Source organism: Vitis vinifera, chromosome 5 (genome assembly GCF_030704535.1).
Source record: "Vitis vinifera cultivar Pinot Noir 40024 chromosome 5, ASM3070453v1".
NCBI classification, from domain to species: domain Eukaryota; kingdom Viridiplantae; phylum Streptophyta; class Magnoliopsida; order Vitales; family Vitaceae; genus Vitis; species Vitis vinifera.
The window spans coordinates 3718474-3729896 of NC_081809.1; the positions used below are offsets into that span (position 1 = coordinate 3718474).

At 34.8% G+C, this 11423-nt stretch overlaps 2 protein-coding genes across 3 annotated transcripts; one reads left to right on the forward strand and one right to left on the reverse strand.

The window, feature by feature from the left end:
• The first annotated feature begins 2159 nt into the window (after positions 1 to 2159).
• Positions 2160 to 9109, forward strand: LOC100266621 (lipase). The gene is made up of 11 exons (XM_010651472.2): positions 2160 to 2497; positions 2696 to 2765; positions 3633 to 3715; positions 5159 to 5224; positions 5366 to 5413; positions 5527 to 5594; positions 6280 to 6352; positions 6436 to 6597; positions 7287 to 7481; positions 8200 to 8288; positions 8667 to 9109. The coding sequence occupies exons 2-11, from the start codon at positions 2699 to 2701 to the stop codon at positions 8878 to 8880; spliced, it is 1065 nt and encodes a 354-aa protein (XP_010649774.1). The 5' UTR covers positions 2160 to 2497; positions 2696 to 2698; the 3' UTR covers positions 8881 to 9109.
• A 1165-nt stretch (positions 9110 to 10274) lies between these two features.
• LOC104879238 (uncharacterized) lies at positions 10275 to 11392 on the reverse strand. Of its 2 annotated transcripts, none has more exons than XM_010651474.3 (3): positions 10861 to 11392; positions 10589 to 10699; positions 10275 to 10485 (listed from the first exon to the last, which is right to left on the reverse strand). In XM_010651474.3, exons 1-2 carry the CDS (start codon positions 11228 to 11230, stop codon positions 10614 to 10616), a joined length of 456 nt encoding a protein of 151 aa, XP_010649776.1. In that variant the 5' UTR covers positions 11231 to 11392; the 3' UTR covers positions 10275 to 10485; positions 10589 to 10613. The 2 variants fall into 2 exon arrangements, with proteins under 2 accessions (XP_010649776.1, XP_010649775.1); XM_010651473.3 differs by having other exon boundaries at positions 10780 to 11391.
• Between the last annotated feature and the right edge of the window lie 31 nt (positions 11393 to 11423).

Here is an 11423-nt window from a genome sequence, read left to right on the forward strand (position 1 = left end):
TCCTTACAACTTTAAAACGTGTCTACAAGGTTAAGAGAAACCTATACATATATAACCCCAAAAACTTTATTTCTTACTCGATGTGAGATATCACAAACTTGTTTAAGCATAATATATTATATTAAAATAAATTATAAAGTAAAGACATCAATACTCTGAACCTTTTGTTTAGGCTTGTGTCATCAACCTTGAGATTGATAAAATAAAGGAGATTTAAAAGGAAAATAGATGTTCATCTCTTAACAAAGGACCAAAGCAAAAAAAAAAAAAAAAGTTTTATGTTAGTATCTTAATCATAGAATATAAGGGAAATTGTAATTGGATTATAGGTTAAGCGATGACAAGTTTAAGTTTTTCATTTCTATGTCCCTATTAGCAATGCTATCAAAAATTTGCCTTTTTATAATCTTAAATTTCGTCAAACACTTTTCATATCAAATAAGAAGTTAAAAGAAAAAAAACCTTGAATCTCATTAACGCCTTTTAAATATATGACTCATCTCGATGTACCCAAATCTACAAGCCTAGATATACCTACCATCAACAACTCATTATGTGGCTCACATTAATATACCTAAATCTATAGGCCTAGATATGTCCGTCATTTAAATATGTGACTCACCTTCATGTACCCGTACCTATAAGCTTAGATATATACGCCATCAACAACTCATTGTATAGGTGTCTCACCTTAATGTATCCAAATCCATAAACCTAGATCTATCCGCCATTAACAACTCACTGCTCCACCACTAACAAGGCCAACTCATTTCATCAATCATCGTGGTTGTCTTCATTTTTCACTTTCTATCTCATTTTGTTACCTAAATCCACAAGTCTAGGTTTATTCGTCATTAACAACTCATTACTTTACCGTCAATAAGATCAATGAATCTCATCTACCATTATGGTTGTTACCATCTTCCACTATTGATCCTATTTCATTACAAGATTAAATGTTGTGTATAGAAATCATGTTCATCGTCTAAAGTTAGTTATTTTGTTGTTTAGATATAAAAAACATTTTATTGTTTTTGTTATCAATATCAAGGGTACGAATGGCAACAAGACAAATTTGAGACGAGACTCTTCTTTTGAGTCCGCCCTTATGAGAAATTGCAGATCTATTCCCTAACTCAAACTTAAGGCAAGACATGATTATTTATCCCATAAAAAATTACACATAAGTATACATGTAATAAGAAGATAGAAGACTTACAAAACATTGCAGTGACTATAAATTGCTCTAAAATACAAATCAAATGAAGGCTCCATGAGAATTGAAGAGACTTTGACACGATGTTGATGAAGCTTCGCCATGAAAATTGCAATGAGATGCAATTGAAGCCTCACATTGAAAATTGTTGCCATTGAGAGAAAGGTTTAGTTTATTCCACTTTCAAAACAAAGAGAAAGATGTGCATTGAGATGGATCTTATCGTATAACGAAGAAATCGATTTAAGAGTGAAACCATAAAATATATAGCCACGGAAAACAGAAAAAGACGACTATGATTAAAATGAGGGGTTTTGGAATTTTATAGGATGATAAATTTGTATATATACATATAGAGAGAAAGATAATATATAAAGATAATTTAGTAAATTGATATAAATGAGGTTTATCGGGGTAAGGGACTAGTATATTTAACCATACCTTAAACCTCGCTTATGTTTTAAAAAAGACTCTTCAAATTGGCCTTAAATCCATCTGTATTACTTCGATGTTTATCCCATTGGGGGTAAGTCAAGGGACAACCAAAATCACATGATATATTACTAGATTTGAGTAAGAAAAACTTATAAGATCTTAATATAATAACTAAATCATAATCTTTTGTGTCAAAAAACAGTTAAAGATACGAAATTAAATGAATTTTCTCTTATAATTAATAACAATTATATTCTAAAATTTTATTTGGCATTTTGTTTGGTGAGATGTTGAATGGGCAATAATGGGATACATTCTAAGCCAAGGCTCTCCACTTTAGCGCCAAATTTTTTTTGGGTATATTTGGTAAGAAAAATTGCCATTGTAAGGTGGCCTTCCAAAGGACACGTATCGTGTAGTAAGCCCAACTATCGGCCTTCCAAAAGACACGTGCAATGCACGTGCAGGCATCCGAAACAGACCCAACCACTATTCCACCTAACCCAAATGAAACGACTACCTGCACCAGCACATGCATATCCTACACGTCAAAAAGATCACCAAGTTACAATAATACCCTCACTTTCTATCCAAAATCCCAATATAGAAAGCAAGAAATGGAGGGAAATAAAGAGGAGCTACCGGGGCCATTTAGGCAACGAAGAAAAAAATTATTTTCTCTCATTCTTTCCTCTATCAGTCAAAACACTTGTCTTTCCATCCTCCTCAGGAAAGACAAAGACAAAAGGAGGAGCGGAGAAATCGAAACGTCGCCGTACGGTGGCCGGAAAAACAACGTCACTCCATCGGTTCCGCAGATTCGAACTAGACAGCGGGGTTTACCAGGTTCGATTTTCCAGAATTATGTTTTGTTTCTCCGAGCTTTGCCCTAATCGATGAGGTGTAGATATGATCAAGATGTATGTGTTGGGGCCCTTGGGGGTGACAATGTATCAAACCCTAGAGAAATCCAATATGACGTTGAATTTTTGTCTTTTTTGCTTTTTCTGTTTGAACTTTTAATTAATTGGGTGTGGGCTGCAGATTATGGAAGAAAGGACCTGGTTGAAGGTGGTTGTGATTCTCTGTCTGTTTGCAGTTTCCAATGGGCGAGGTATTTAATTGATTGATTTAATCAGATTATTTTTTATTTTTTACTTTTATTGAGTCTAGTTGGCTGAGTTGATGTGGAAGTAAATTGGATGGTCATAGGTCACCAACAATGTGTAACTGTTGTATTAGGAGATGATCGTGGGAAATTCTGCTTTACTTTGGATGCTACGGGGTTATGGGAAATTTGGAATTAGGAAGTCTGATGTCCTGCATTCAAGTAAGTAGAAAAATGAGGGGATGAGAGGAAAATGATGGAATTACTTAATGCTGATGAAAAAAAGGGGGAAGATGTCAATTTCTTCCTGGAGCTATCTTCAGCATTTTCCATTGCTTTGATATTTTGAGATCATAGGTCTAAGTGATGGTTTAAGCATTTTTTCAAGAGGTTGCTTGGTGCCTGCAGAGTTGCAAAAGGTCATTTAAATGAAAGGATATCAAAAGAGAGGTTAACAAATAACCAGTATATATTATATGCCTTGGAAGGGAGAACAAGGGTCTGTTTACATGCCACCATTAAGGTATCATGAATGTGCGGTCATGTAGCAGTGGTTTGGGTTGCAAAACGGATTGCATTCCCTTTTTTTTTTTGATAAGTAAAACGAATTGCATTCCCTTGTATCACCCTTTTCTAAAATTCCTCACGTGGACATGCATCCTACTTCAAATAGGTGTAGGTCATGTTTCACCCTTGTTTATCCATATATGGGTGCAAGGTCAACGGTACTGAAAGCAGCCATAGTTTCTCTTGCTTTTATAGTGATTGAAACGCAAAGTTCACTGATATAAAATGGATTTATCTAGCTCAACTGGTTAAGCTTGTTATAGATTGTATGGTTGATTGCAGTCCAAATTTTCTTCTTCATTGCAGAACTTAAACTCAAGCACAAGGATCATTCTTTGGCTCATTACAATCACACTCTTGCAACTATATTAGTGGAGTATGCTTCTGCAGTAAGTTTTTTACGAAGTTAACTTTCTAACCCGTGAATGAGGACATGGGTTTAAAGTTCCATGTCATTCAATCCTGATATTCATTGAAAATATTCATTTTTTTTTTTTTTTTTTTTTGGAGTAGGCGAAGATAAATTCACACAAAACAAAAGAAAGAGCACAATTCAAATACACATGAATTATACAAAGGATGCCAAAAGGCACAGAGGAAAAGGAAAACGAGCACCCTTTTATTAACAAGGACCCAACTGGTCAATGAATCTAGCATAGTCAAACATATTGTATCAAGGGGCTTTTCTAACCAAGGTAGAAAAGCGCCTATGAAGAACCTTTTTAGCTCTTGGATTGTTTGCCCCACATCTATAAAATGAACACCGATTATGTAGATACCTTCACTTTTTACCTACATAACTCTCATTGCAACTCAATGGGGTCTCTTTTACCAAAGAAAGAATCACCTAAGCAGCACAAAAAAAAGAGAGAAGAAAATCCTGCAGTCTTCATGCTGAGCTGATTCTTGTTCACTTCTTCAAAGAACACACTGATTCTCTTCTTTTAAGTTGGACCTGATCTAAAGAAGAATTTTACCTTAAATCGCTTCTCAAGCAAGGAAACCACTTTTATGGCCCAAACCTCTTTGGCACGAATGATAATATCATGCTCTTGCTCCCAAGAGGGATAAGAAGATTTAACTTAGCACTTTCTCATAAAGAAAAAAGATTTAACTTGGAACTTACCATCTTTGGAGCTCCTCCAAACTAAACTATTATCACAATTCCTTGGGACTCCTCCCTCCTAAAGCCTTGGAAAGGGTGACTTCATGCTCTCCAACTCTCAATCAAAAAATTGTCTTCAAATCCAAACATCTGCATCCAAAGCATCTTTTGAAGTAGTTACAGAGTACGGTTAGAGGAAAGATACACACAAAGGTGATTCACCTCACAAGTGATCCTTCCAAATTTAACCTTCCTTCCATTCCCATCTTAATGTTTGATCTTGCTCTAAAGTCCCCTTCTTCCTCTTCTAATAACTTTTCGCAACTCTACCTCAAACCCTTTTCTTACAATGCAAGAACGCCAATCTCCCACTTCTTCCCCAAGCTTTCCTAAGGTAACTCTCCTCCACAAAAAATCCATTTATGATGCAAATCTTCAACACCACTTGCCAAATAGTGCCTATTTAAGGAAGATAAGGCTCTAGTTCCAAGACCCTATTTCTCTTTATCCTTGTACACTGTCAATCACTTCATCAGATGCAACCTTTTTCTCAAGTGAACCACCCACCAAAGGAAATCCCTTTAGTCTCAAATGCACCATCTTGGAATCACAAGGCTTTGGCCTTCCAGAAAGCATATCGAGTAAGTATAGGTGCCGAGCAGGACAAGGAATCGAGGGAAAATGATCTCAAATGAGGGGTGCCATTTTAAAGTTTTTGTATTTGCAGGTTTACATGTCAGACTTGACAGAGCTGTTTACTTGGACGTGCTCAAGATGTGATGATATGACTGAGGTACTTGATTGATACCAATATTTTGTATTCAGCTAATTACAAGAGAAATTTAAGTGGGTAACATGCTAAATAATTCTAGAAGTTGTTTCTTTTCAGTCTAATGACTGGCCTACTTATCATTGCTCCTCTATGTTGAAACAGGGATTTGAAATAATAGAGTTAGTTGTTGATATCCAGCACTGCTTGCAGGTACATTTCTTGAACATAGCACTATACAGGATAATAACCTAGACCTGTCCATTAAGTACCTTTTTGGGTTTTTATTGCTTAAATTATGATAATACTACAAATGTAAACTGCAGGCGTTTGTTGGTGTAGCACAGGATCTTAATGCTGTCATAATCGCATTTAGGGGCACTCAGGAACACAGGTTTGAATATTTGGTGGCTTGTTATTTTTCTTGAGTAACTTTTTTGGACTTGGACCGTTCATTGAATCCTAAAGGGGGTTTGGTTATGAGTACAACTCTTTCACTATCCAGTCTGACTGGTGACTGGATAATCCTTGACACAAAAAGCAGACAGTATGCAATTTTAAGGTCTTGTTTGGGATAACTTACTATTTTTGGCTTTAACTTGAAGCTGAAGCCTAAGTTAAAATTTTGTAAAGGTAATATTGGTATTATAAGAACTTTTTGCCACATGAAAGAACTTTTTGCATAAGCCAAAATAGAGTTTTTGACAGAAGCAACATTTCCATGGCTTCCAGATTAAGCTGTTTTCTAAGCCATAAACTCCTTGATCAAAATTAACCAAACAGGCCTGGAAACTTTTATTGAGCTTAAAAAAAGGAAAAAAAACTTTTGACTTCTCAGACTTCGATCTAAACAGGGTCTAAGGAAATGATAGATAAGAATGTTTGATAGAATAATATAAATATTATTGTAAGGGAGCCATGTGAATAAACTAAATATTTTATATCATTTTTCTTAACAATGTATCAAACCCAAATCAGTTCAGTTTTGTTATGGAACTATAGTTTTCATATCTATGACCATTATTTTTATCATCTGCTCAAGTTGATTACTGTTTAAGGGATTGGCTGCATTTGTACAGCATACAAAATTGGGTGGAAGACCTGTACTGGAAACAGCTGGATTTAAACTACCCTGGCATGCCTGATGCAATGGTGTGTATTTCAGAGAATCTGTTTCTCAGTGTCAAACTAATTTTTTGCCAGAGTAACCATTATTAATGTTTTCATTGTTTTAGGTGCACCATGGATTTTATTATGCTTACCACAACACAACTATTCGCCCTGGAGTTCTTAATGCTGTTAAAAGAGCAAGGGAGATATACGGGAACGTGCCCATCATGGTGACGGGGCATTCAATGGGGGGTGCTATGGCTTCCTTCTGCGGACTTGATCTTATAGTAATTACAATTAGGCCTTTCTTGATATCATTGAAAGTGTATTTTTCATGTTATACATCTATGCATGATTTCTTGAGTGTCAACATAATTGCATTATTGTTGTCGTTGTTATCATTGTTAGCATCATCATTTCAGTGGCCCCTGAACAATATGGTATATTGTGTTAGATTTCTCCTAAACTACTGTTATGGTTATGGTAAAAACACACAGGAGCTGATGTGTACAGACGTGGATGTGGTGGCCTGGTGTGTTTACAATTCAGTCACGATCTTTTCACTTATTTATACATTTCAAGCTGTCAAGTCCAAAAATGCTCATTGTGCATTAAATTTCACATTTTCTGGCATTTGATTGCAGGTGGCATACCTTGCCTACTATATGGAAATTCTGAATGACTGGGATTCTTTTATATCTTGTTACTGGGCCTTCTGTTTTTGAGCAATTAAAACAATATCCAATGTTCTCATTATTAAAGTTTGAGTTGTTTATGTCATCTTTCATTATTGATTCCTGGTAGACGATAATTCCTGGATAATCATGTCTGGAGTTTCAGAATTTTCACTTCTCACTATTCTTAGTCTATTTTGGATGTCTGTTATTCTGTTTATGTATTATGTCTGTTATAATTAGGAAGCACATTTGTATATTTAATTGGTTTTGTGTTAAATGGGTGTTTTTTCTTATTTCAGGTTAATCATGAAGCTGAGAATGTTCAGGTTATGACATTTGGACAACCTCGCATTGGCAATGCAGTTTTTGTGTCGTACTACAGCGAACTTGTTCCAAATACAATTCGGGTCACAAATGAACATGATATCGTTCCCCATTTGCCTCCATACTATTCTTATTTCCCACAAAAGACCTACCACCATTTTCCAAGAGAGGTAATCCTTTGCCTACTAAAGTGAATTATGTTTAACTTAACTATTAGATCTGCAAACTTATCCCGATACGAAGTTCAAAGAATCTGTATAGGTCTCTGACTGGACATTATGTAGGATTTCCTATTGAAATCTAGCATAGTTTGTTGTGATGTAAGTCTTTTACTCTTTAGTTGAGTGGCATAAATGGCACATCGGTTTTTCAATAAACATGTATAAGCCGAGTTTAGTTCATACAATTTAATAATTTGTGAAATATTGAATTAGCCCTAGTCCTTCATGAAAATTTCCCTTAATAATTCTTGAATTTTGACAAAGACTTTTTAACCTTCTAATTTTATTTCCCTTTTTTTTTTAAATGCATGCCTTGGTCCCCCCCCCCAATTTGAATTCTGTGAATGGCTTTGCTGCTGGCTTGCTGATTTTTCTCATGGTATTTTCTGTGTTAATTTTGCTTAATTTGCTCAAAATGGAGTGATATCCAAATAAAAGATCTTTTACTGTGATATCTAATGCTAGCAGGGTAGGCTACTTAACTTGAACATAATTGCTGCTGAGCTTGTTATTCCTTCTCTCGAAAGCAGAGAATGAATCTGAGTAATTAGCCCACTTGCACTTAATGGTGGAATCAGGCAAAAATATATTTTATTATCTGCTTGTGGCTGTCTACTCTCCATTTAGCTTTATAAATCATAGTAAGAACCTCTCTTTGAATTTGCAGGTATGGCTTTATAACATTGGATTGGGAAGTCTAGTTTATACAGTGGAAAAGGAATGTGATGGTTCTGGTGAAGACCCAACCTGCTCCCGGTATGCATTTTCCTCTTCTGCAACCTTAGTATCAATCGAGTTTTCTTGCTTCAGTGTTGCTTAAATAATCATTTCTCGAATTGAATTAAAGTTTTTATGCTTATTGGAATTTATGAAGCTTTAAAGTCCAAACATCTGATCAAAGTCATTCAGGGTTTTGAAAGATTTAAGTTGTTCCACTTGGTTGCTGAGAAAGAAATTAAAATTTTCTCGTCTTTTCATCCATATTCTCTGTAAAGCAAGTGGAGCTTTAGATTGACAGTTTGCCATTCGAGAAGATGAATTTGTCCATGGAAATTTGTGCAAGTTGGAAAGAGTTTTATCAACCTTAGATCTTCCAGGCTTCTAAGGACTCTCTACTTCGATAATTTTATGCAGGTCGGTGGCAGGGAACAGCATTGCAGACCATTTAGAGTACTATGGTGTTATATTACATTCCGAGTCATGGAACTCATGCAGAATAGTGATGGACCCTCTTGTAAATGAGTACATTGCAACAGATGCTGATGGAAATTTTAGATTGTCAAAGGATCCTGCCGTGTCTGTAATAAAAATGAACACAAGGTCAGGTAATGGGGGCAACTCTGTTTAGATTTTTAGGGAAGCATGGTTTACAAGTTGGCTGAGGGAGGTCAAATAACCCGGTGGAATTCTTTGTCTAGAGCAGTTGTAGATCAACTGATGAATATCGTTGCAGTAGGCCTGGGCTGGGAAGGAGAGCGAAGTGTGTATAGTTGCTAAAATGTGTACATGATCATACATGTTAATATGAAGTACTATGATTATGAAAGTGAAATGCTTTCTGATTATTTTTGTTACAACCTCATGCTCATGGATGCCACATTTGGGTCGTTTTCTGTTGTTGTATTGGACATGTGTGATGGAAAAATGCAAACACAAAACCCTAGTAAAGCCCCAGTGTGATCTCACCCAGGTTAAAACACCTTTCCTTTTATTTGAAGTTGGAAATTCTGTGAGGAGACTTTTCCTTACTAGTGGAAGCCAAATTGCTTTAAAAAAAAATGATTTTTTTTTAGGTTATGTTTGGTTAGGATAGTTTTTTGGAAAATGTGAATGAAAATAAATAAATAAAATGAAATAAAAAGTAAAGAAAAATAATAATAAAATGTTTAAATTTAATAAATTGTTTTTATATGTTTTTTTAAACTTGTTTTGGGATCCGTAGAATTTTTTAAAAGTGTCTATAGTTTTAAAAACACTTAAAAGTGTTTTTAAGGTCAAAAATAGGTGTTTGATAATATTTTGAAAAACACGTTTAAAATTTTCTTTTACTTTCAATTTCTTTCTCACTCTTCTTTTCATTTTTCACTTTCCTTTCATAATTTTTTTAAACAATACAGTAAATGTTTATGTATTTTTTTTTTATAATAAAAGTTTTTGGTTTATTATAATTTTTTTTTTGTAATAAATATTATTTTTAATAATTTATTATTATTAAAAGTGTTTTTATACTTGTACAATATATCATAAAGAGCATTATTATAATCACTTTTTCAGATTATCATAAAAACATTTTTCCTATAAGTACTGTAAAATAAAATATTTATAATAAAAACACTTTCACTAAAAATAGTGTCAAACTTGCTTTTATTTATTTATCTCAATGAGTTTATAACAAGATTCATAAATCATTTAAATATATATAAATTTTAATTTAATTTAATTTTTTTATAATGAAACTAGACTTGAAAAAACCATTTTTCTTAAGATTTATTTTCCTAATATATTTTAGGAATCAAATATAGCTGAAATAATTTATTAATTTTAAATTTATTTTTTCTTCTTTTTTATTGTTTTATTTTAAAAAAAATTTTATTTTATCTCATTCCCCTTAAATTTCTTGATAACCAAACGGAGTCAATAATTTTTTAAAGATTTCTCGCTAGACTTTTGATTTAAGTGAAAGATTTGTTTTCAAGCATTGGGAAGTGATTCTACATCTCTTAATTTAAATTACTGAACGGCTTTAAGCGTGGAATTCTATTTCTTATTAAACCAGAAAGTTCAAGAATAAATCAACAATGTGTTTGCAATGGCTGCTACATGATTGATCTGAAAAAAAAATGATGGATATACTGAATAAACAGTAAGTAAAATCCAGAGAGTAACTTAATGCGATCAATGTCTATCCCCGTTTCGTATTCTGATCTTCATTGGACGAATCAGTAAAATTTTCCTGTAGAACAAACACCTCTCTTCATTCAGTTTCTGCTATACCCCAATCAGTAACCTTCAATTGATGAACATATTTGCAACAAAGTCATGAAGAAAACTCATACCTCACGAGCGTTAGCAGTTTTCTATTCAATGCTCCAAAACCTTTGTTTGGGGTGTCACCAATTCTGATTCTTTGATAAAATTCTCTTCTTTCACGTCTCTGGGTTCTTCTTCTGTACATGCAAAAGCTAAATGAACAAGCAGAGCCATTGATATAAGGCTTAGTTGAATTGTCAATTTTAAGGTCACAAACCATTAATTTTCTCTGTTTCGGCTTTCATTTCCTCAACACTATCCTCTGTTGTCTCCTTGCTGAACACATTAATCTCCTTACCTGCAGCTTCATTGGGTGGCGATGAATACTCGGACCTTTCTTCAATAGCAATGGCATCGATGGATTCATTGTCCTTTCTGGACGAGAAATAATGATTTGGTGACTCTCTAGATATGGATCTCTCCATTTCCTTCTCCTTCTGCTCCCCCTCGTTACCCTCCCTTTCCCCATCCAATTCTCTGGTCTCTCCCTCCTTTCCATTCACCGTCACAGCATCATCACCCTCTGCTGCCGCCTCCTCCAAACCACCACTCTTATCATCGGGTCGGGTTTCTGGTGGGGCAATGCGCTTGGGATCGGCATTGGATTTCTTGCTCTGGGAGATGGTATTGCCGGTGACTACATCCAGCTTTGATTCTCTGCAGCCCATTATTGTGAAGATTAAGAGAGAGACAGAGAGGGAGAGGGAGAGAGAAAGAAATTGGAGTAAGGAGAGGGTCGATGATGGTGAGGGAGATAAAGGAAGAGAGGTTGATGGTTTTGTTTTTTGGTTTTTTCTGTTGGAGGAGCCGTTGCATGGATGGGTGTATTATTTTGGTGCGTATTTCTTACGAGGAGCCGTT

Excerpts from the sequence above, each read along its gene's own strand:
- LOC104879238 (XM_010651473.3), bottom strand. The coding sequence starts at position 11,230 with ATGGGCTGCAGAGAATCAAAGCTGGATGTAGTCACCGGCAATACCATC. Across the intron at positions 10,700-10,779 it reads CGAAACAGAGAAAATTAATG|AAGAAGAACCCAGAGACGTG; the intron begins GTTTGTGACCTT and ends TTGCATGTACAG.
- LOC100266621 (XM_010651472.2), top strand. The coding sequence starts at position 2,699 with ATGGAAGAAAGGACCTGGTTGAAGGTGGTTGTGATTCTCTGTCTGTTT. Across the intron at positions 6,598-7,286 it reads TCTGCGGACTTGATCTTATA|GTTAATCATGAAGCTGAGAA; the intron begins GTAATTACAATT and ends TTCTTATTTCAG. Across the intron at positions 8,289-8,666 it reads GAAGACCCAACCTGCTCCCG|GTCGGTGGCAGGGAACAGCA; the intron begins GTATGCATTTTC and ends AATTTTATGCAG.